The 25,327-nt window shown below is 41.2% G+C and overlaps 2 protein-coding genes across 3 annotated transcripts in view; one reads left to right on the top strand and one right to left on the bottom strand.

The window, feature by feature from the left end:
* Positions 1-25,327, top strand: part of TG (thyroglobulin) — a 160,122-nt gene that overhangs the window by 80,272 nt on the left and 54,523 nt on the right. The window contains exons 38-41 of the mRNA XM_063327567.1: positions 249-471; positions 4,086-4,179; positions 8,975-9,134; positions 14,187-14,386. Of these exons, the coding sequence (XP_063183637.1) occupies positions 249-471; positions 4,086-4,179; positions 8,975-9,134; positions 14,187-14,386 (677 nt within the window). The remainder of the gene's footprint in view (positions 1-248; positions 472-4,085; positions 4,180-8,974; positions 9,135-14,186; positions 14,387-25,327) is intronic.
* The window catches only part of SLA (Src like adaptor), a 90,405-nt gene continuing 82,686 nt past the window's right edge, over positions 17,609-25,327 (bottom strand). For both annotated transcript variants that reach the window (XM_063327569.1, XM_063327568.1), the window contains exons 5-8: positions 24,011-24,114; positions 22,679-22,810; positions 20,480-20,612; positions 17,609-19,513 (exon numbers count right to left, since the gene is read on the bottom strand). In XM_063327569.1, coding sequence (XP_063183639.1) covers positions 19,294-19,513; positions 20,480-20,612; positions 22,679-22,810; positions 24,011-24,114 — 589 coding nt within the window. In that variant the 3' untranslated portion in view covers positions 17,609-19,293. The remainder of the gene's footprint in view (positions 19,514-20,479; positions 20,613-22,678; positions 22,811-24,010; positions 24,115-25,327) is intronic.

Consider the following 25,327-nt stretch of genomic DNA (forward strand, 5'->3'; position numbering starts at 1 on the left):
AATGTGATGTCTGATCTGGAAGAAATGTTGGAATAAGGGTTTGGAAAATGTTCATATCCAGTAGCTAACATCTAGCATAGCAGGAAGTATTATATAGGGAGAGAATAACACAGATTTATCTATGTTTCATTTAATGTGAATTAGACAATTAACAGTTGAAAATTAAGGGGAAATGGATTGATTTTAATTTCTGGAATGGTACTAACTTGAAAAAGAAAATTATTTCTTCTCTGTTCCCTCCCAAATAGATTTATTCCTGCCCATTTCTGAATCGGATTTAACCCCATCTGTGTACATCCCGTCCCATGGAGATCTGGTGGGCAAGTCCCAGGTGATTCGCATTGGCTCAGAGTGGAGAAATATCAGTCAGTTCCTGGGGGTCCCGTATGCTGCACCTCCCCTTGCGGAGAGGCGATTTAGTCCTCCAGAGCCGTTTGCTTGGGTGGAAACCTGGAATGCTACTGTGGCTCGGTAAGAAACCGCTTTGATCATCTGCAGAATTCCTTGTCCATCCAGGTGTATGAAAGTAGCTGGAGTGATGACCACAATATTCATGTACTTCCTTGCAAAAGAACCTATAGGGTACAGATTAATACGAGTTTGGGACTTTGTTTAACAAAAAAGAATAATTTCTCCATCTATATGTTAATGCGTGAAAGCACCTCAAGAAAAAAAGCAGATTCCAGTACGTTGCCTCGAATCTATGCATAACTCCCCACCGACTGTCTGCTGTCAATTCATTTTCATTCTGAGTATGTATACAAGTATTTCTAATTTTTATACAAATACATTTTGCTCCTGCTGAGCCATAAATTTGTAGAGTATTTAATCAAACGGAGGTGCTTTGACGCTGATGTAACCAGAAGTTGTGGGTCTCATATAAAAATTCTTTGCCTGGTAGTGTCTAGGAGATCAGGCTGAAGGACCCAAATAGACTTTTCTGACCAAAAACTATTAAAAAGCAAATAATTGCTAAATGGCTTGGACAGAGGTACAGAAGTTATAAACATTTTAGGTAATGCCTTAAGAGGAAACGAGCACTTGGAACTGTATTAGCAGATGGGCTAAATTTATCTTACGTCCCTGTGTCTAATATTTCCAGCTGGCTGGCTCTGGATCTCCAGGGCTGTACAGACATCGCTGTTTGGTGAGTTTAGGCTGGAGGGACTCTTTGGACATAGCCTGTATGTGCATGTTTATGTTTCATTTAGTCTTATAATACGAGTCTTAATTTTTTTGCATTGGGGAACCAAAATGAAAAATTGTGAATGTGTATTCCTTAAAGAAAAGAGGGTTTGGGTGAGACTGCTTAGTGTGTCTGTGCTGTGGAACATGTCAGGACAATTGAATCGTTTTTAATAAACTCCCTCCCCCCCCCCCCCCAGCAAATAGAAACGCAGCAACAAGAAGAAAAAAAATGTATGGAAGTGGAGTGGTTTTTTTCTAGGTTTTTTTTTCATAGTGCATCCCTGCCCCACATAACAGAAAGCAAACTACAAAGCACGTAAGCCCACTTGAGTGAGCCATGCTGCTCATGTACACGGGAAGCTGATACAGGAGAACTGGTACCCGATCACATTCCTATCAATAAAAAGCAGACTGTTTCATGGCTGACGTGAAGAACTGCAAGGAAAAAAAATGATAGAAACAAGAAATAGGAGACTGAAGGTGCAGAACAGCCAAAAGGACAGAGTCTGGTGGAAGGACTTGACAAACTTTCTGTAGAGAAAGTTGAAGAAATCAGGGTTAAGAGCTGAGGTTTAGTGACCCAAGAGCTTCCAAGGCAGCTAATACGGACCTGAGGTCTATTGAGACCCTGTGTTATCCTTCCAGCCATGCCTGGCCATGCAGTCCTGTTCAATTCCTGGCATTAGGAATGACTTCTGTGATTAGTGATGAACTACTTGAGCTACGTGATCTGACCAAGAGCTTACATGGTGAAGGGAATTACCAATTTTGCAAGGGAGGTAGGAGGATGGCACCCTTCAGGGCTGACACGAATTACCACCTGCCTTGGTGGAAACACACCCCGGGGCTACAGATTGAGAGACCTACAAGCTCTGTTTGGTCCTTCCGTTACTCAGAATTTGTCTCCAGAGGTTTCTAGCAATGCCTGTGACGAACTGAGTGAAAAGAGATGCAGTGTTGTCTTGGGGAGTTGAAAGAGCATCTAGCCTCTGGTGGTCTCCTCCTTCAGGTTGCACCTGAGTTGTGGAGGTGTCAACAGCATAACCACAGTCGCCATGCAGCCTCATGTACGTTGGAGGGATCTGGTGAGACGTGGCTTTTTATTTCCTCAGGTACACAGCGATGTTAGGTTAGCACACACACCATCAACTCTTTGTGTCTGCAGCCACAGCTGCAGGCTTTGGTAAAACCCATCTGCCTTTGTGGTCTCTCTTTGAAGACCTGGTGTTGCAATGAGCAGCCTGGCTGAGATTTTCAAAGCAATTTAGGGACTTTAGTTAATCCGCTCTTATCTTTTGACTTCTCAGGCTTCATTAGGCCAGTGAATAACTTGGACATTATCTTCTATTATTCATTTAAGGTTAAAAAAAAGATTTCTTTGAACTTAGCAGGAGTGCACTTGCAAAATCACAAGGATCTTAGTCTCTGTATACAAAGTGTTGACAACTATTCTTTTTAGGAACTCTATTTTGCTGTTGCACAATATTTGTATATAAGAAATTCACATTATCACGGTGCCATTAGTGACAGAAGAGAAATACTTATTTATCCGCCTAGACCTGATTAGAGATTAAAAAAAAGCAAAACAAAAACTAGCCCCAACCAAAAAAAAAGCCAAAAAATCTCCTCCGGCTATTGGAGTCTCCAGCTGCTGGAGGAGCTGTGGACATGCCTCAGCAGGTGGCAGCCTTTCCCCGGAGTCCTGACATGAGGAGAGGGAGGTGCTGGGAATCTCGATGAGTTGCTAAAAAAAAAAAAATAAATAGCCATAAATGCGGGTGATGATTCCTGCTGCCCTGTTGAAGGCTGCACGATTAATAGCGTTAGACCTGTTGTTCTGGTTGGGTTCCTACCTGGGAATTTGTATTTTGAGCAGTTTTGGTTGGAGATGATGTGCTTCTCTACGTCAGTGTGAAAGCTGTTGAGTGATATCACTGTCCTAGGAGCCTCCATTATGAAAAGATTTTGCAGAATTGCGTTCAAACTGGTCTTTTTACTTGCAGTTTTCTATTAAATTCTTCACACCTTCATTAAAAATGATAATTTAGAAATAATTCTCTGAGATATTACTGTATTTTCCATAGCTTCTTTTGTCTTCTTCCCTAATAACTTGTGATGCTTTTCCATAGCTCATTATGTGATACAACTATGGCTGTGAAGTAGAAGGAACTGGCTTCAAAATAGCTTATATCTGAGCTGCAAAAGTCATTCACTTGATTCTTATTGTGGACAGAGTTCGAGCATATGAATTTCATACAGATGATGGCCAGAAAATGATTTTTCTGTACGTGGCTGCCTGGCCGAATTCCTGTTGAAAGGTTACTTTTAGCATTGCTGGGCACTGCTAATGGTCTGCTATGATGCTTAAAGCAAAAAGATTTTAAAAATGCATTAAAATTTTAAACTTTCCATATTCTCCCACAGACCATTAGAAAATAAAATAAATATAAATAAATGTAGCCCACAGACTATTAGAAGTTAAAATAAATAACTGGCATTTCAGCAAAAGAGTGGATTATACAGATGTGCCAAGGGGGAGACCTGTCCTTGAGACCTCCAGTCCCGCTCCCCCTACATCTGGTGCTAATTTTGTGAAGTTTATGTAGTGTGAGTTTTCGGAAGGCTTATTTTCAAGTTCTAATATTTTTAAAATGAGGCTGGTTTTTTTGAGGGCAGGATTCCAGGCATGAAAATACAATGCGTTTTTTGCGTTCATATGTGTATATACAAACCCACGTATGTGTTACTAAGGTGTAGGTGGGCATAGTTTTAATTGTGATTGAGATCTACAGATTTAAAGATTTTATAAACTCAGTGCATCAAAATATAAGGAAAGAGCAGCAGTGGAAAAAGAGTACAAGCCTTTTAATTGTAATTTTCTCAATCTGTATCTCTAGGGCAGCTTGTTGGCAGCCAGGAGATGGAGAGGCCCCACCGTACTCAGTCAGTGAAGACTGTCTATATCTGAACGTCTTTGTTCCTGCCACCACTGTAAGTAGGAGACAAGTCAATTTCTTTTTGTAGCTGAGCACTGTCTCTTTTCAAAGTACTTTTAATTGTCACGAATGACTGTGTTTCATATGGTGTTTGCAAAGCACTGCGAGGTTAAATTAGGCACTCTGTTGTTTGTATTGGTGCGAGAGTATTCCCTGTAGGCTTTCAGTGAGCCCTGTTTGGGTAACGAGGAGGGCAGCAAATTAAACCGCTAGAAATAAGAGAGAGACAAAGAGGGAAACAAAACACAAGAGGAAGGTGGCAGCAAAGGAGGAGAAATTAAGGAAAGAAACAGCAATGTCCTGTTTGTCCAGGAGAGGATAACACGATGCAAACACGTCACATCAACACTTAACACCATCTGAGCGGCAGCAGATGAGTTTTTCACCCTCATCTTTACTGTTTCCTGTTGACATCCATGGGAGTTCTGTTGAGGAATGAGGGTAGCAAGCAGTGCTAGATCTGTGCCCAGCCCGCGGAGCATGAAAATAGATGTTTTAAAGATGACTGGGTCAATGGTACAATCTGAGAAACTGTCATTTGAAAGATCTTGAATTTCTCATTCCAAACAGATATAAAATAAAGCTTCAAGTTAAAGCCACGCTTAGAAGGTTGGCCAAACCCCTGGGGGGCTGGGGATAAAGATGTTGAATAACATGTGAATCCCATTGAAGAGTGGGCCCAGAGCACAGGGACAGAGTTTTTCTGTCCACAGTACTGGTAATTTTCAGAGGGTGACGGTGGTTATAATAGAGATTTATGAGGCTGTCATACTGCATGTCTGGAAAGAGCTGGTCTAGCTATCTGACAGCAGCACACACAGTCCCTCGCAGGCCCTTTCAGTCACCAGAAAGACCAGCAGCCTGTTTTCTGCCTGCAGCACCAGACTGTCATTTTGCCTTGAGCACAGTCATCGCTTATTGAAAACATCAGGTCACTGTCCCAGGCAGTTTGCCATCTCCGCCACAGTGCTGCTTTCCAGATAGCTTATTTGAAAGCATTGTGTTTGCTGCCATCTGATAGACTGAATAAGCTTGCCTCTTCTCCTTGGCAGTTCTGAGAACTGAATCCCTCCTGTCTTTTGTAGAGGTGTAAGGTAGAAGTGGGTCTGATCAAGTCAATCAGTTTCACATGCGTAAGCCTTGCTCAAGAGAGAACCAAAACTTCTGTTTTTGCAGAAGTAGCTGGGAGCAGAAGGCATGGCATTTTCCTGTTTCTTTTTGTGGTGAGCTCTATTTTTTACTCACATACAGAGACCTATATTTATATATTTTCAGCCCATGGAAAGTTAAATTAGCTAGTAAATACTGAATATAAAACCTCCTGGAAAGTAGTGAATGCAGAGGTCGTTCAGGAGCGTTTTGAGCCTGAACAAGAGCACGGTGCAGGGACTGCTGCCTGCCACCGAAGGACTCTTTAAGTGTCAAGCAGTGAAGGTGGTGAACGACATCACCTCATTTTGCTTCCATAGCTACGTGTACCACATAACCCTCCAAATAAAACTGGCACTTCTGAGAGACTTTTTTCCATGTGGAACCATCACCACCTGCCACACTAGCAAAGCGAAGCTGTGCTTCAGCTTGATTTGCGAAGAGTTCAAATGTAAGATCAAGAGTTGAAACTCTCCACTAAATAAGAATGGAAAGTGTTCCCTCTCTTCTCCCATCCCCTGCACGTGTTATTCCTATCCTTATTGCGTCATCCCTGCTGCACTCAATTCTTTACAGACCAGTATTGTACAGTAGTAAAAGCACTTGAGGTTGCCTGTCTCAGTAGAGTTTAAATCTATCCCTGCCAAGAAGCTCGTTAAATGTTTTACAGAATGGAGAAGATGGTTACGAATATTATAGAGGCTTTCAGATTTCCAGCTGACTTGTAGCTTCCTGGCGGATGCTGAACTTCTCTCCCCCTTGAGAGTTTGCACATGGGACCTAAGCCCTTACGGGCATGAGACCACAGTGGAGCTGCTGGGCTCCCCAGAAGACCTCCCCCTGCTGCCTGAGCCAGGGAGCCATCTGACCACGTCCCAGCTGTAACTCTTTGCGCCGATTTTACCCCTCAAAGCGCTAGTGTTTGCCTTTTATTGCTAAGTATGAAGCAAAACCCTGCACTGGGCAGTAGCCACGTGGCAGCCATGGCCTGTCTGTGAGGAACGTGCTGGCCCCACTCTGCCCAGCATTGCCCCACTTTCCCCACTGCAACCTGGCATTGATGCTGGTGGTGCTGCATCTCAGCCCAGTACCAAGCCTGGTACCCTGGTACCATCTGGGGGGTGAAGAGACTGGTTCCAGCAGGCTTTAGTTAAGCTCTTGCATTGCTTCTGCCTTGACAGCTCTTCTGCCTCACATATTTAATTGCAGTGGTCTTTGAATTTGGTTGAGAGCAAGCCTTGGGGGAAAGTCACTTATATCCAAAATAAATTATCCAGCAGCTAATGTACAGTAAAAAATCAGCTGGCTACCAAATACATATAGATAGGTGATACAAAATATCTCATGTTGTGAGTCATAGTTCAATTACAGCATGAAAATAATTGTGCTAGACTGTTAAAATAGTTAACAAGAAATGGGAAGACGATTACATTAGATAGCCCTCATCTAAAATGCTCAAATCCATGAGCTCCGAGATTGAAATCTCTAAACCCCAAATTATTTTTCATGATAGCTGTATCTTACCTTTACATCAGAGAGGGATCTGTCATTGCTTGACACGGATCAGAAATGGGAATGCTACCTCCAGACACTTGGCGTTAGGCATAACCCTGGTGCTAAATCTTCCCCCGCATTGCTCCATAGCTGTTGCAGCAGGCTTTGTTTTGCCATTTTTAACTTCTGTCTCCCGTCTTTGCCTTTCTTAAGCTTTGCATCACTAGAGCATTGGGCAAAGTCGCCCAGCATAATGTAATATACAACTGACAGGGCAGCTGGAGGTCACGGTACTGTGCAGGCTGTGGACACGTGGGAAATGCCTAGTTGGAACCTCAGGCTTAACCACGCTGAGCTGAGGGGACAGACTGGGCTCAACATCATATTTAATACTGTTTTAGCTGAGGTGGCTCAAGGTGGTTGTATTTCAGAATGAATTTCCATGTGAAAATAGACTCTTTCCTTTTTTTCTTTGCCCCCATCTCACTCGCCGTGCTGCGTGCAGTGCAGAAATGGGAACGAGGGGCAAGGCACCGTGAATTAGGCAATTTCTATTCAGGAGCAGAAGTTCCTGACAGACAGCAGTGTGTGTCAGTGCTTGCAATTTCTGGGGCTTTTTTTGGTAACGTTGTCGTGTTCACAAGAAGCCTCTGAAGTGATTCTCCAAAGAGATAACTGAGGAGCGCACACAATCATGACAAATTAATTTTGCAGGAAGCTGCAACCATCGCTTCTCTGCTGCTTCTCCCATATAGCCAGTCGCGTTTTTGCTGGAGACATCCTTTGCCAGAGCAGATGCCAGAGTGTTTAGCTAAGCTCCATCCAGAACATAACAGCGACAGAGCCCAATGCCCTCTAGCTGCAGGGAAAAACAAACCTCAGATGGACTTCGATGCTGCTGCAGGGGCCACCAGCCCTTTGAAAAAACATGAGCAGTTGCCAAAGCAGAAGGCTGGACTGGGGGGTGTGCATGACCCGCTGCTGAGCAGAGGAGAGAGGAGCATCCTTCAGGATAGCCCCAAAGTGAGCAATAGGACATGAAAGTGCTGACTGTAAAATTGAGATTAGACTTTGAAAAAAAAACCTTTTAGCATTCCAGTAGGTTATTCTGCTTTCTGCAGCAGGAAGAAAAAAACCCCCAAAACCAACAAAACTATCAAAAAAAAAACCCCAAAAAACAAACAAAACCCCTCCATATGTTTCACTTGCATTTCTTCTGAGTGTCATTTTGACGGAGCTGTAATCTGCTGGTAAATGTTGAGGTCTCCTGGGACAGTTCTGCTTTTGTGCTGCTCACGCAGCAGCAGCTTGGCCGCAGCCCTGCTGTGTGTAGAGAGGGTCCACACAGATGGGGTGCTGCTTTGGGAAAAAGCCTCCATTTCTGAGCAAAATTGGGTGGCTCTGCAAGGAGTGCCAACACAAGGAGCAGCCCACCATAGCTCCTTCCCGTGCCAGGAGTCCTGCTGGGCTCTCTTGGGGCAGACACCCTCTATGCTTCATGAGAGGTGAGTCTCTCCCATGCAGGGACAAAGTCCTCTCTGCAGGACCCCTCTGTGTACCTAGTAGGTGAAAACCTCCATGGAGATTGAAGAAGCAATGAGGACCTCTTGTCCAGTTAGATATTTGAGATTAGGCAGTGTTTAAGTGCTGAAGGCTGCAGAGTAGGAAGCAGCCCTGAACAACTGTTGAGTTAGTCCTGCTCAAGATGAAGCAACCCAGCAGGCCTTTTGCTTCTCCTGTTTCCTATTTGTCTGAACTTTTCCTGTGTGCTTCTGTAAAGCAGACATGTTACAGCAGACAAGCCCACTGCATGCTCAATGGCCAAGTCAGCAGGATGGGTCTGCCTTGAGCTAACCTGGTAGAAGGTTAGCTCTACAGCCTTCCAACAGGTTCCACCTGTTGGCTGGTGGAACACAGTGGTGCCATTAAATCTTCTTTATACTGGACATAGTGTCCTCTTTAATGGTATGTAGGTCATTGTGGGCAATTTAGCCCTAGAATTTCAGACAGACGGCCGGATATCTTCTGATTATGGTCATTGTTAAAGAGCTATGAATGGTGTAGATAGGGAAGATGTTGAAATTCTCATCAGTGACCTACAAAAGCAGTTGGCTACAGGGATATTAACCTGGTTGTTGTTGTGGCAGGTCAAAAACATGTCAGTGCTGCTGTTCTTCCACAATGGAGGGAGTTACAATGCTGAGGCGGGAAAGACAACGATAGATGGGTCATACCTAGCTGCCGTCAGTAACGCCATTGTCGTGACAGCAAACTACCGGGTCGGTGTTTTTGGCTTCCTCAGTACTGGTAAGTCATGGATTTCTAGAACACACACAACTATTGTCTGAATTGCATTCTGTGACACTTCTGTTTCTAGTATTATTTTTTTTTAAGAAAAAGTAATCTATTTTTAAACTTGAGAAACCTGTATCTTTCTTTTACTAGTTTTTGGAAGAAAAAAATGAGCAAGAAAAGAAATGATGGGGACTTGATCTGAAGAGAAAGGGGAGAGTCTGGAGGCAAAGGGAAAAGAACAAACAAAATCTAAGCATCCGACTAGACTTCTGTTTGCAGATGAAACTGTGGATATTGGGTTTTTCTGCTAATTTCAGTGGCCTGACATTGTGGATATGGTTTTCAATGTCTCCAACTACCAGCTGTTCCACTCATGAAATATTGCTAATGCTCAATTGTGCCCGTGTCAGAGTGGGGAAGAGGCAGAGAGGGGTAACTGCAGGTTAGTGGTAAGAAGGACACGAAAGCATGGAAAGTACAGGACAGATAGTTGGTTGGTTCCTCAGTAGTTCAGCCTGACTTCTCTGAAGGGCTTGCCTTGTTTAATTTGTATTCTCTTAGCCCCTTTTACTGTCCTGGACGTGAGTGAACACTTGCATATTCTCTGTTTGCATCCCTTCCCCATATGCTAGTGTAAAGGACACTTCTGCTCTCCTATTGCTTCCTAATACCTATTGCCATTAAAAATTATACAAAGTCCCACTACATACAGGATTTTATGTTGGGCAAAGAGGCGCATACACAGAAAAACGCACAGTAATGTCTCCCTTTTGTTCTTTGGGATTATTTTTTTCATTTTGCCTTTTATTAGATTTGCCTGTGGGGAACACTTTTCCTTCTACCATCTCTCAATTCTGTCTGGGGCGGGGGAACTTAAGGCAGAGAACTGTGAAGAGAAAATGCAACAATTGCAAGTGGAGCTCTGGCTCCATCACTGCGGTGGCAATCCTTGGTCTCTCTAGTGGACATTTTAGTACTTTTATAACCTTTAGGAGGTTATATTTGCAATGTTTGCAAACACCAAACTGATATACTTTGCCTCATGATCCTTTTGAGTGCTAGTGCTGTCGGGTGGATTTTGCCTAGTTTTGGGTTATAGCTACAGCTATTGGTTATTATTTCCCTTCTCTGTTTTAGTGTTCTGTTCAAAGCTCACTCTCGGCAAGGTCTGTTTTTCATTCAGTAAGTAGAAAGCTGGCACTGCGAACTCCTTACTCATTTAGACATGAAGTTGGTAATAGGTGTATCTGGGGAAAGAATCACTGTTTTCATCAGTGTGAACCGGATGCTTATGAAAGTGATACTGTGGCTTCATTTTGGCTAGGGCCATGTGCAGTGTGGATACATGTTGCGCGAGCTTCCATTACGCAGCACTGCCCACGCGTTACCCACTAACCTCCTTCAACCCTGTGAATCTCACCTAGCTTTCTTCCTAAGTGGAAACTGCTAGCTGGGCTGAATATTATATAGCTTTACATACATGATGGTCCATAATTTAGGGATCAGGAAAAATCTCCATCCTCTTTTTCATAGGGATCTGTACGCATGTCCCAGAAAATTCAGTGCGTGAGCTGGAGGTACTGTATTTGCATTCCTGCAAACCTTCAGACGGAGGTGGTTCATTATGAGTAGGGAGTATTTGGGGGCCCTCTCCTTCTCTGTACTGCGGAGCTGCAGCCAGGGAAAAGGGCAATCTTTCCTGGCCCCTTCCCCTGTGGGAAATCCTTGGTGTGCATTTGGGAAAATCCTGTTGCTCCACAGGGAACTTGAACAAGCAGGAAAAGCTCTTTGCAAGAGTCATTGGAGAAAGCTAAGCACCGCATTCGTAGGAAGCCCTAAAAATTCCTTCAGTGCCGCACTTCTGTCTCCTCTATATCCCCTGTGGGGGGGATGAGGCGTGGTATGTTTGTACCAGGCTAAGCAATGCTCCCACTGCAAGAACTACTCTTTGGTCCACCACAGGATGACAGAGTATCTCTGACTCCTTATGTGCATCACCAGTTGCCACTGGGGATTTTCAATGAAGACTGACAAGCTGGGTCAAATATAATAAGGGTTTTTCTCAAGACTCAAATGATATTCCAGGGATGTTTCCATTCTTACTGAAAGACTTGGGCAAATCCTGGTCCTTTGGAAGTTTTGCCACCAGTTTCAAAGGGGGCAGGAGCTTGCCCTTAGGGCTGTGGGTATACACGAACAGCAGAGTGTTAAAAAGCCCTGAAGTTACAAAAGTTATGATTTTGTGAGCAATATCAGTTTCATTGTCCAACTAAGCAAAGTGCTGAATCCTCTCATGTTGACTTGTTATAAATTGCAAAACTAGAAATGAAGGACTTCAGTGGAGCTTTTGGGGGAGGACAGGTAGTGAAAACAACAGACTTCCTTTTTTCTTTTTTTTTTTTGTTTTGTTTTTTTTTGTTAGTTCTGCAGTTGTTTTGGTCTCTTATTGTCAGGGCTTTTGCAAACAGTCAAAGAGCTCTTATTCTTCTAAGTACAAAGGAGGCTTAATTTAATTTGCTGTCACCTGTTAATGTTGCAAAAAGTGATGCACATTCTTCCTAGTGCCTTCATCTCTTGCTTTGCACCCAGAAAAGTTAATTATGGTGAATTGCCAGTGATATGGATGGCAAGAGTATGGAGAAGACAGTCAACGTTCTCAGGCCTGATTCTTTTAGGAGTTCATGGAGTCATATAAAACAGGATGATTTTCATGCTTAAATTTAGCACTATTGTTCTTCTCCAGTTTAGTAATAACAGAAATGCATATTTATGTCCCTCTTTGCTTCCTTCTGAACGTTGGTTTCTTTTCATTCTCCTGTGGTCCTCAGGAACGTGATCTTTTCCTGCAAAAAGGCAATGGAAAAAAGATCCTTGACAGACACCTTTCTTTTCGTCTAACTATGGTCAATGTCTGTGCAGGCATCTGTTCCCCAGCGTGGTACATTTCACAACCTGGCTGTGGTTTTTACCAGGGCAGAAGGAACTGGTTGTATTTCCCTCCTCGGTCTGCTTGTTTAGTGTACCGGTAGCGAGGCACATTGGGTGGCTAAAACATTTACATGGACTTCACTTCCTCTGGGAGGTTTCATGAGGCATGCAGCAAGCCCTTGAAATGAGGTTTCCTTTTTAACAACATCGAGTGGGTTTATTGCTGGATTGAGAACCCTGGGAACTGGTTGTGGTGTGCAGAACAGACTCAAAAATCCCTAAAAACTAGAGCAGGATTATTATTTTTCTTTTCTCCGTTGCTTCACTGGTGTGACTTGGCCTAATCATCTGAAACTATGGCAATAGGTGGAAGGGTGTAGTTTCCAGGGCCATTTCACTCTTGGCTGTCCTGCTGAAAGGGCATTTACAGTGATGGCTACTGTGACGTGGGTATCTGTAAAACCTGCAAGGCTATCAATAATCTGCTCTCCTCTATATTCTGTTCTGCTGCTTAAATTGGTCTCTATGATACCTTAGTAATTCATTCTGGTAGGCATATGGATATCTACTGCAGGATGTATGCTTTCAATTGCTCTTTGTCTGAGACAGGGCTACCTGTCCACAAAAGTGGCAGCTTTTTATTCCACTATCCGTTCATTTTGATTTCCTAGTTTCTGAGCCTACCCTTACTTTAAAATTGTACTATTTGGTCTTGGCAATGGAAGAGACAAATAGTTTCAGCTGTGTTTCTATTCCTGGCTTTATATCTTGTCTTGTTTTTTTTTTTTCTTCCAAGTTTTGAATGTGGAGAATTTAAAATCATTAAAAATGAATGGCTCATTGTGGATTAAAAAGAAGTAGACAGCGAATAATCATTTTCTATTCCTTTTTAGGGACTGTGTAGGAATTACTTGTTTCTTCTTTTATTGATATAAAATTAAGCTTGCCAAGGGGTTCGCATCCTTAGATGCTTTCAGCATTAGTTTCCTATTAATCAAAGTACCAGGTTACCACTGGTCGGTGTTGAAAAGAAAGTAGTCTTTTCAGTGGTGATACCTAAGCATGGAGAGTACGTAATCAATTATTTTTCTTTTGTTTTCATGGGAACAAAAATATGAATACATATGATTCAGATCTCTATCAGCTAGGCACAGGTAAATCTCAAAGGATGTGTATGGAGATACTATAAATTATAAAATAATATCTGTACATGTGTAAAGAAATGTGACTTATAAATGATTGGTCAGGAAAGTGTAAAAGGGATCTAGGAAGCAGAAAGATGCAATTAGGTGTACTCCAGGGAAACAGTCAACTGAATCTGGCAAATGCACTGATTTGTTGTTTGCTTTTAATTCATTTTAAGATCAAGCTGCCTATATAGAAAAATAATCTTATGGCCTCAATTTATGAAGACTTGAGCATGGATTCATGTCTCGTACCGTGAGGTGTCCAAATGAAGCTTAGAAGTTGGAGTCTTATTTTTCTATAATCAGGACAAACAATTAGGTACCTCCAAGGACGCAGCTGGAAGAACTGCTGATTATATTAACTTTCTATGATCTGTCATTTCTTGTATTTTTATTAACTTGCTCTGGTCTTGTAATAAAATACACTAACACTATGTTATGGGGCTTGGATAAAATGCTCCTGCAGAATGGTAGCTAGAGAAAAAGATGATCACATGTTTTTGAAAGTACTGAAAATTAAACAGAATAATGGTTAATTACTCTTAGTTGCATCTTTGACCAAGTATGGGTATAAAATGTTTTTTTGCAGATAGGCACCAAAGAGTCCTCTATTCTGGTTTGCGTCATGCTTATAACATGGAACTTTTGGTTGTTTGGGTAGGGACGTCTTAAAAAATGTCTGATTATTTCAGGGCCTTAATGAATAAGCATACATGGTAACTATGGCACTGAATACTTGCTCTTTTAAACTCCTGGAGTGGTGAAAATTGAAATGGAGTCTATTAATATAGTAATGACCTCGGAAGAGACTACTTCGGCTTTTAAGGTCTGGTATCATTTTTGCCAGGGTTCAGCTGCAAGGGTTGCTAAAAATGTAATGTTTAATCAAAACTTCAAATGTTTATAGCTTTATTTATTTTCAGACCTATTTATTTATTTTCCACAATAGGCTCTCCTGAAGCGAGTGGAAACGCTGGCCTTTTGGATCAATTGGCAGCTTTGAAGTGGGTGCAGCAGAACATTGCTAGCTTTGGAGGAGATCCAAGCCGAGTTTCTTTAGGGGCCGACCGCGGTGGGGCGGATGTCACCAGCATTCACCTGCTCACAGAGGCAGCGAGTATGGACCTCTTCAAGAGGGTGTTGTTGATGGTAAGTCCCGTTCCTGCCACTTTGACTTCTTTGTGAAAGGATGTTATAGACGTGAGGATGTTGCAGTGTGTGGGTGCTGGTTTTATGTCATCCATACCTTGGCAGCACTCTAAGGGCTGTTATTGCTATAGTTATTTTTCATCTCACCTGTGCCTGCTATCTCCAAGAGCTGGGTGCTTCACAGGGATGTACAAGAGATGCACTTTGGTGACTGGTTTAGTCATAGCAAGAATCTGGTTTTCGTCACTGTGGTTTTTTTGTGTATTATATAAATAGTCTTCTTTCATAACTTATAGGTACAACAGGTTAGTTTCCATTCCATAAATATGGTTGTTGATCAGCAGTTTTTAGACTCCAAAAATGACGAGCCAAACATCCGCATGTTTAAAGTATCCAATCTTTTTATCTGATCTCACGACAGATTTCATTTAAAAGAAAAAGCAAGCTTCAGAGAGTAAAAATCCGTTTGCCCACAGCCTTGTTTGCTGTCAGCTTGGGCTATTTTCACAGACATCCCAAGTGATCAGTGTTTTTACAGCCCTTCCTGTGTCAAACCTCAGGACTTTGAGGCCAGCTTTGTCAGCTTCGATACTACCATTGATCTTTACAGCCTCGGATGAGAGTAATGTGCACTGAAATGAGACTTAATCTTCAGTGGAGGTTTATATACCTAGCAGAAATGGTACTTGGACAAAACGATCTCTCTGCTAGCTGTGTTGACTTAGAGCAGTGAGCGAAGGAACAAAATTCTTGCTCCAGGAAAGCTAGGCCCCAGTTGAATAAAATCTCGCCTTGAAAATAATCACATCTCTATTTGCTATTTGAATTTTCTGTAGTGTGCCCTTGCTCCAGGAAACATAACTTGCCTTTTACATCCCCCTGTCTCAGTAAGATTATTTTAATTGCATCACTCTAGTGGGGAAGGCAAGGGAAGTTGCTGAAAATTGCTGTTCAGTAGTTGGGTTTTTGTGTCATTCTCAGGTAATTCCTCCTAGATTTTTACCCAGGTCTTGGCATAGCGGTTAATTTGCTAGTAGACTCAGAGTCCTTTTCTCTCAGAGTACAGCTTCATCCTACTCTTTCTCTGAAGTCACAAACCCTTTACTGACACGGCTCAGGATGGGGCCCTGTGAAAGCCGTAACAGGGTACAGTGCAATTTGCCATCTGAACAACTGATAAAAGGGAAATGCAAGGATCTCTCTACTTCTCGTTATTTCTGGAGTGTACTTGCACATTACATCTTTTCTTTTATAAAATAGAGTTTGAACTCCTCCTTTCTCCTACAGCAGGACATGGAATAATAGAAAACAGTGGCGAGTGCAATGAGCAGGCAGGTGCATCAATTCTTCCCTCTAATCTAGTGTTTGTAACAACAGTTTTCTTCCTGGGGCTGTGCAGACCACTGTCTTGGCAAAAGCAGGATCTCCACTTATTTCAAAGTAAGGTTAAGTATTTATCCGTACGGTTTCACAGTGGATTTAGTTTTCTTCTGAAATACACTGTTAAAATAAAAAGCAAGCAGTAACAGCAGTGGCTTAAAAATATACTTGATTTTTTTTTTTTTTGTAACGAAGTGATGCAGAATGCAACTGTTGGTTTACTCAGATTTCTCACCTAGACCTCCTGTAAAGGGATGTGTCTTCTTTTTGTTCCAAGACACCAAAACCATTGTGTACTTTTAATTTTACTGTAAAAAAAGGAGGTACACACAAATTAAGAATGATGAAACTAAGAATATATACCAGATATAAGTTTCCTGAGGGAAAATCCCATGAAGCAATACAACTTTTCTGCAAGTTAGTCTTGTGCTCCTTGTTTGGGTCTTTGTTGTATGTTTAAAAAAAAAAAAAAAAAAGATGGTGTTTCTTAGCATGCAGAGAGGTGTGATGCATGAAACTTTCTCTTCAAGAAGACGTGCGCCTGAAATAGCAAAATGCTTTTGAGTTTCCTGTATCTGCCCTACAATAGCTTTTGTTTGGAACAGATCTGAAAAAAGATTAGTACAAAATCAATGCGAAGTATCATAAGGACTTTTTATGACTTATTTCATCTTCCAGTAGTATGATTATAAAAGTGTAGTCTCAGTGATTATGGTCTTGTTTTAAATCATTTAAGAGCATTAACGTGGTGTTTGACTTCATCTTTTGATTAATTGATTTATTTACTGGTGTAATTTTGACGTTGAAGAGTAGATCAACGGTATGGATTGCCTCCATCTCTTGCAGAAGGCAGTGGAGGGCAGATGTTAGGTGTCCCTTCCAGGTGTTCCCTGGTGGGTGTCAGAAGAGCTCCCAGGCTGCTTCCACCCAACACAAGGGAACACACCAGGTCCCTCCTGGCCATAGAAGCAGGTCAGCCAATGGTGGAAAGAGCAAATTTATTGCCCTACTGAAAACTACTGCAATTGGATGCAGGGCTGCCTGACATGGACCCTAAATATCCTCAATCCTATAATTAAGTACCTTTTAGATCCTCTTCCCTCTTTTCCCATCTCCTTTTTTTTCTCCCTTTACCAGCCTCATTCCCTCTAAAACCAACCAACCAACAAACCACCTTTGAATACTTTTTCAACATTGATCCTAGTTTTGATACATCCCTACCCAAATTTGGTATTTCTGATGTTGTTTCTTAACTAATCTCAGATTTGTAGGGAATCACCACAGTGCTGCTTGCCCTCACAAGATTGTGCTTCACAAAAGGTCCTTAAAATAATCTTTCAGTTACTTGTGAAAAATGGCCAGACCTCACAGAATTTCCCCATAACCATCTGTGAAATCCAGCCATCCTTTGTGGCACAATTCATAAGTTTCTGTCACCTTCTCACGACATTACTGTGAGGGTGACCAATTGCTGGCACAGGTTGCCCAGGGAAGTTGTGGAGTCTCCATCCTTGGAGATATTCAAAAGCCATCTGGACACGGTCCTGGCAACCAGCTCTAGGTAGCCCTACTTCAGCAGGGGAGTTGCATCAGGTGACCTCCAGAGGTCCTTTCCAACCTGAACTGGTCTGTGATTGTGTGAACCTGTCGTCATCAGAACATGTCTTTTCCCCTTCCTACAGAGCATGTTCCAGGTGCTGCCCAGTTACATGGGCTCTTGGATTCTTTTGTTGCGTTCTGTCAAAGATACCTTCTGGCAGCGTCATTGCAAGGCTGGGTGTTTGTACTAGTTGCACACTAGGTTCTCCATTTTCTAAAAGCAATACAGAGCAACGACTGGATATTATTTTAATGAATAAATACAAGTCATGACTAAGAAATCTGTAATGCTCCCCATACACATTTTACTGGATAAAATGCAATAACCATAACATATTAATGATCAGTAACAGCAATAAGATTATACAAATGCCTAGAGTTCCTGAGTTCATTTTGCTTTATGGTGTTCAATGTTTACCAGCCAAATTACATTCATCCTTTAAGTTCTGAAATATGTTTAAATAGGCTGTGAACTATTTTCATCTCTGAACATCTCTTGCTAGTGCAAATGACCTAAGATCTAGAGATATCGATATCTCAAAGGATCTAAGGACCACACAGATTTGTGCTAAGAGGTATTTACAGAGAAAAAAAAAAAAAGTACATATACATCTCCAGTTCCCTCTCTCCAAACCTTTATTACTCAGATCTGTGCAAAAAGGTATGACAGAATATTAGATTGAAAAGATTCCACCTCAAGAACATAGATTGCAGCATTTTACACCCCCAGATGTGAGTGACTACTTGATTTAGAAAGCAGTCACGAGTCACGTTCAAAGGACCATGCCAGCTGCTCCTTTATCACTTAGCAAAGGGTGCATATATAACGAAAAAATCTCTAATTTGAAAAATTTCAGATAATCCAGTTACAAATCTTTAAGCGGTTTGATGAAATGTGTCATTACTATTCGACATAACTCTCTTCAAACAGGAAATTCAGCAAACTCTTTAACAGCCATTGTTGCTGATTTGCTCTCTGAGTTTAATTATTAAAAAAAGCTGCTATTAATATAAATACTATACATAAATATTGGGATGCCTTCAGGAGATGAGGTTAAAATCTGGTCCTCTATACATAAAAGGTCACACCTTTGCAAACCTACCTTTGCAGTTAGGCATGGTATTACCATATTTTACTTTTCACTTAAAACCCCCTTTATTTTCTGTTGTATATTTGCCATACTATGAGAAGCTGAGGGCTAAGCAGGAATTACTTTTCTCAGTGAGTTAAGCCTGTTCTTAATTTTGCGACCACTTTGTGCTGCTGCAGGCCATTACCAGCAGTTGTATTAAATGCCACTTGGAAAGTCAATGATTCTATTTTTTTCCCCTAAAAAGTAAAAATGACAGAAGTATGAAGTCAATATAAACAGGTGTTTCTTGGATGATGGATGCTGGACACTTCCTTAGGATTATTGATGACTTTCTGACCCATTGTCAATGACAATGAATGATTCTATATGGAGAAGAAAAAGGCTCCTTTTCTCAATGTAGGTAGGTTCTGAAAAGATGATTTTCAGCCTTGTGGAGAATACCAGAGTAAGACTTAATTTAAGTTCTTGAGCTGTAGTTAGTCCTTCCCTATGCAATCACCTTTGTACAATGGTGGGCATCACCCTTGCTGAAGAGTCCTCTGCCTCACTTGTCTCTTGACTTAGCGTCTATCTCAGTTTATCCTGCTTGTGAGCAGGTTCTAATTTCAGGTGCACTGGGGACATACCCAGTGTATGCCATGGCTGAGATGGCACCCTTAAGAAGGTCTCTGGTTGACATTCAGAAGAGAAAATGCAGAAGCATTGCCAGCGTTTGATCATCAGCATGTATCTCTCAGCTGTCGAAGGACTGGAGGACCACAGAACGCTCTGGGTTTCTCTTCTAACCCCTCATTGTCTTTTTTTTTTCTTTTTTCCTTCCTGGTTGTCTTATATTTAATCCTCATAGTATGTAGGTGGCAAGTGAAGGGTACTCTTACGTTTACTCCCTGTGTATATAAGAGATTGGGCTTTCTTCTTTCTGGCACTTGCAAAAGAAGCGTTGTCATCCCCTGTTAAGGAGAGGTAGGAAGCGATGCTTTCCCTCAGGCCGTAGCTGAGACAAGAGTCATCCATTGCTGCCAGGGTGCTTTCAGTATCTTCGGTCACCTCCAGCCTTTAAAAGAACAAAATTTTGTTACCATTTCAGCTACTTGAACTGAGCCTGTTCGTATAATACTAACAGTTGTCAAACCAAATGATGTTAATTTTGTTGTATAAAAAATTTTGAGTCTCATAAATTGCCAGAGATTCCTGTCATTTAGTGATTTTCCAAAACAATCAGTACAACAGTAGTATCTAAATATTTTTTGGCATCTGAAAAGGAAATAACATCTATATACTTTCTCTCTTTCTTCTTAATCTGTAGGAAAGATGGCCTTGATACTGCACAAAATTTTCTTGCATTTGTAAGCAAATTAATATGCTTTGTAAAGAAAGGGTAGCGGAGGGAAATTTACACTTCAAAAATAAGAGGTGCTTTTGTTCCTGAAGGTGGTTGTTTCACCAGCTTCTGAAACCTGACCTACTTTCTCTAGTTGCAGTCATGATATTAGAAGTCTCATGAACCTTGAGTTGGGCTGTGTATTGAGACACACACAGTAGGAAAGATTTATGCTGGGATAATGTGTTCATTGTACTCGTGCTGCTTCATGGATGGCCACCATGTGAACAAGGGGGATCCATTTCTGACCATCGGGACTCACCTGTAATCATTGCATGTTAATTTGACATTGGTGGTGGATCTGACTAAGCTTTATGGCCTGGCTTTTGCTCCTGCCCCCTTGGTTGAGAGGAGCTCCAAAGGGACTGCATAGGTGGGCACACCCTTAGCTGAATAGGAGATATGATTTAACGTTAACTATACTTTTATTCAAAGTTAGACCAAGATTATCAGGTAGAGAACTGGACATCCAGTTTTCATGGGTTAACCTGCTGTCAGCAGCTTTGAAGATTGTCTAATCTTTAAAACTGGGCTCAGAAGAAGGAAATGGATGTTTCTTTTGTGTTGTAAGTACAAGTATCTACAAGGCTGGAAAAAGAAAACCCTTGGTTTTTCGGCAGCCTGTGTTGTATGTGGTACCTGTGAATATTTCTCCAGTTGAAGTTTTTATTCCGCATCACCACAGGAGGAACTTGATTCGTTACGCTGCTGTTGTTAGTGCACTGGGTAAGACAAGGTGTTGTAAGGACACAGCAGAGACCATCAGCAACTTCTGAACAGGGAAATGAATACACAGACAGTTAATCTTTGCTCACTCTTACCTTCATTGTTTTCCTTCCCCGGTGCGTGCTCAAAAAACCAGTTTTGGGCACAGTAGTAGCAGTCAATAAATTGTGTGTTCTCAGCGAGGACACTGAAACACAGGTTTAACTTTTTCCTTTCCTCATACTTTTGCCTTTTAATTTATCATGAGGTATATTTTCCACAGTATAAGTGAGGAACTGAGACACAGAAAGATACAGTGACTTGCCCAAACTCTGGAAGGAAGTTTGTGACAGAGCAGGGACTTAAACCCAGGTTTCCTGAGTCCTCAGTGAGTTCTGCTTTTGCCTCAGCCATGCAAAGAGAATGTAAAATAGATGCAAGATACAACCACACGGACTGGATTGTCTGTGCACCAGTTGTGCTGTGGGACATGACTATGGAATGAATTAAGATTCACATGTTACTTTCATATATGTTTCTTCTCTCTATCCTCTTCTCCTTGCTCCACTAGGAACTTTGCATGTATTCTTCTGCCCAAGTAGAATCACAGAATCATGGAATCGTTTAGGTTGGAGAAGACCTTTAAGATCATCAAGTCCAACCGTTAACCTAGCACTGCCAAGTCCACCACTAACCCATGTCCCCAGAGACATCTAGGGAAGTAGAGAGCATCGTGGCCGAACACTAGTATTTTAGATCTCTGAGCTTTATTTCAGTGTGAGATTCTGTATCATCTCATGGTGGAGGAAGGAGGAGAGCTAAATCTCACTATGTCTCCTCTGACACCTATAACTCAAGTAGAAATGTTAACTGTTACAAGTTTTGGGTTTCCCCCATCCAGAATTTTAAGCATGGATTGTTTGCTTCTTTCTAAATGGAGAAAGGTGTCAGCTAACTAAAATGCAAAAATAAAAAATATCCTGTCCAAATTGTCACTCTGTTTATATCATTGGACTTGAAAGTTTCGTTTGCATGTTTTAAAGGTGAATATGGCTTTTCGCCCCAGCACGTCAGAGAACTCTTTGGCCAACACACTTTTTCATTTACCTATGAAATACGCAGACGCAGTAGCTTTACACTTTTAAAATTACAGAGTACTCATTAGTAATTAAAGCACAGAACCTATTGTTCTTATGTAATTTTTATGCAATTAACCTATTGCAGTCTTCCTTCCTCATTTTAAAATGTTCTCATTTTAACTGCAGCCACTTAATTCCGTTGTTTGTTGAGTTATCTCTCTGACACAGGTTAAATTGCCATAAATCTGGAAAACTATAATTGAAACAGGTGTCATCAGCTGGAATGATGTTAGTAAAAATGACGGTCGAATCTAAATTTAAGCTAACAGCTTGAGCCCCTTGAGATAACTTCTGCTGATAAAATCCAGCCATACTCTTCTAAAGTAATAGGGAAGAAACTAACAACGTTTCCGATAATTTCCTGCTGTAGATAAGGTTGTGTGATGTAGTGATTCCCAAGAGAAGCGTGGTTGCAGAACCTGGTCTTGCATGTCCTGATTCTATCTGTCTGTCTCTATGGTAAGTAAATAAATGGCAGACATGTCCACGCTGGTAAAGAAAACGAGCCAGGAGTTGAACTTAGGCCCTGGGACCCAAACCCTTGACTGGCATCTGTACAGCTTAACGTTTTTGTACACCCAAACTTGAACTTTAGCTGTGCTAGGGTCTGGTCATGCCTGGCCTGTGCTAATCTCCAAACTGTATTTGAAAGTTGTCTAAGAAAGTGCTAGACACTAGTGTTTGGACCAAATAGCGTTAGGGACAGCTCTATTGGCACAACCATACAATATCATCTACCAATACGGGCAGAGCCTGTCTATCTTTATTTAGCTGAGTTATTGGGTTGATTTCAGTTGCACCGTTAAGGTTAGCATATTTGTATTTAGGATAAAAAGTAAAGTAAAAGATATAAATGAAAAGTTTTTCTATTGCTTGTTCTGTGGCAATAGTTGTGAGTCTCGCACATACATAGGCAAAACTTCTTCTCTGGGCCTTTGGTAGATAGTTTTACAGTTGCCAGTAGAACACACGTTTACCCTGTAGTTCTTTTTACCTGAGTAGTGATTCACAAGGTCTTCAAGGCACTGAAAGGTTTGCCGTGGAGAGATGTAATACCAGTTATTTGGAAGGCGGAAGATCCTGTAATGCTTCACTTGCCTGTGCCGCACTGACAAGGAATATAAACCTGGAGAAAGAGAGAAGAGAATTATTTAGACCAAAGTAGGACCCTAATTCTGGATTGGATAGCAGTGACCACAACCAAAGTATCTGTAAGATGTGGTACCAGAAAGATCTGAAAAAAAAAGCTGAGTGACCATCCTAATTCCTAGTAATATAGTATACTTTATATACATACTGAAGTATAACAAAGGGAATACAGAGCCGCGCATCAGGGCCTGAGATTTTGATTGAATTTAAATTTCTGGTGTATTTTTCCTTTATTTTTTCTGGTATGGGTTTTTTTTGAAATGGTGTAAAGGAAATAGGCCTTCACAGAACTTGTTTGTCTTCCGCTGAAGAAGGGGACCAGACTCATGTGCTGGTATGCTGATTTAGTCACCTCCCAATAATGCAGTAGCTGATACCTGATAGTGCAGTCCTGGCAGGAGATGATGACTTGGGTTTTCCTGTTTCTTTGTTCGAAACTATTGTGCAGCATTTAATTGGTAAGGACTGAATGTCGAACCTAAATTTCTTTGAATTTAGTATAGGTATTATGAAACAAATTGGCCTATGTTATGTAGAGTAGATGATTTATTATTCCCTTCTATCTGTAATATCATGATATTGGGATGTGTTCTGCTGCTTCAGAAAAAGGGAAGATACCACATTGCACAGTGGGAGATGTCTTCCCATTGAAGACAATAAAAGTATAAAGTGTGTACAGTACAATTCCCACGTAGCAACAGAATTACTATGAAAGAAAATAAAGTTGAAGGCACGTCATTTTAAAAAAGTAAATAGAAGAACCACCTGTTCATATAGGAAATGCACTTATCAGCCACCCCCACTGCTTGGTGTATATTTTATAGCTTCTTGAGGCAATCTGTTGTGGACCAAGGCAAAGCTGTGACTTTTCCTCCATTTGAAAAGTCCCACTGCCGGATAAGCTTTGCGTGCAACCAAAGTAAATAATAGTGTTCAAACAACTGTGTCTTGTTTGTGCTGATGCCTGTGGAACTTTCCATGGCCATCGCTAACCATGTTTCCAGCACTGCTCGTAGTGTAGGTGACTGGTGAAGACTGGCATGCTGCATTGGGTGCCTTTGCCTTCCCATTTTCTGGTTTCAGACTGATCCATACGAAGCAGGACAGGGAGTGAATTAAAAAGCCATAAAACTATTAGTGCCCAAGATCAAGGGGGAAAGAAATCCTATTTGCTCACCTTTCCTAGTTTCACTCTCTCTGATCATGAAGGAGCCGACCTTGGTGTTGGGTAGCTGTAGAAGTTCCTCTGCTTTTTCTCTTCCCAGCCCTTCAAATAACCAGCTGTGAAGCAGGAAAAAACAAATTCTGAAATTTGGACACCAGTGAAACAGAGAGCAGCGTGTGGCCGTGAAAGTGCAGCATTAGCCAGGAAAAGTGACGGCAAAAATAACACTGTAGCTTTCTGTAGTTATTCTCTCAACTATGTCCAGGCATATTTCCCCAGTTTATGGAGAAAATCTTGCTCTCTTTGAGTTCTATTAACTTTTGTAAGACTAAGAGAAAAGTGAATAAGGTTTGGACTTATTAGGGGAAAAAAATACAACTTTTCAAGCTGCCTTGATCTAAATAGTTGGGGACACATCCCTGTGGTATATTGATGGAGTATCTGTGACATTAATTAACTCCCTCTTTTTCATTTAAACTACTTTTGTTAACGCCAAATTGTATTTTATTGCATTGTACAGAAACCCAAAATAAAATACAATTATTCTGCTTATACTAGGGAACAGTCCATCCATTTCAATTAATTGACTTTGTGGATATGGGAAGGTGGAATTAGAACTACTGATTTTCACCACAGCTTGGTGCACTGCTGTATTTTGCCAGAGCTAGTGTCTAACCATGTAACTGAGCTTGGTGTAGGACTTACTAGCACTTTATTTTAAAGTTGTTCTTGTGTATTTGATCCCGTCTGCTACCAGCAAAAATGGTCTCGGGGAAGCTTCAGACAGTAGCTTTCATTACCCTGTGCCCTGTCTTTGGGAAAGCATCTCTATTTCAGGAGGATATATAAAAGTGTATTAAAATTTAAGCACTTGCATAAATTGCAGTGGAGTTCACAGTTCATATGCTTAAAATTAAACAGGTATTAAAACTTTTGCCAAAAAAGTTTTAAGCGTGTGCCTCAACGTTTTTTTTCCTGACTGGTGTCTAGGACAACAAGAAACCCCTGAACCTTCCTTAGCTCTTCCAGTGTGAGAGTTTACATTCCTGAATGACTTATTAGTTTTTTCTATTTGTTCTTTTTGGTCTGTTTTTCATGAGCAACTCTAGCTTAAATTTTACTCTTTGTAAATATCAAAAATTCTTTCTAAACAAGGTCTCTTTATCAAAATCTTAAAGTTAGAGATGAGTCCCTGCAATGAAGTATTTTAAATTTCACGTTTGAGGGGTTATTGACCCTTTCCAGCATTTAAAACTAGGATTTTCCTTTTCATATAATCTAAACTTAGATGTGGATTTGATGTTCTCAGATTTCAAAGGAACTATTTTA

Source organism: Chroicocephalus ridibundus, chromosome 2 (assembly GCF_963924245.1).
Source record: "Chroicocephalus ridibundus chromosome 2, bChrRid1.1, whole genome shotgun sequence".
Classification (NCBI taxonomy): Eukaryota; Metazoa; Chordata; class Aves; order Charadriiformes; family Laridae; genus Chroicocephalus; species Chroicocephalus ridibundus.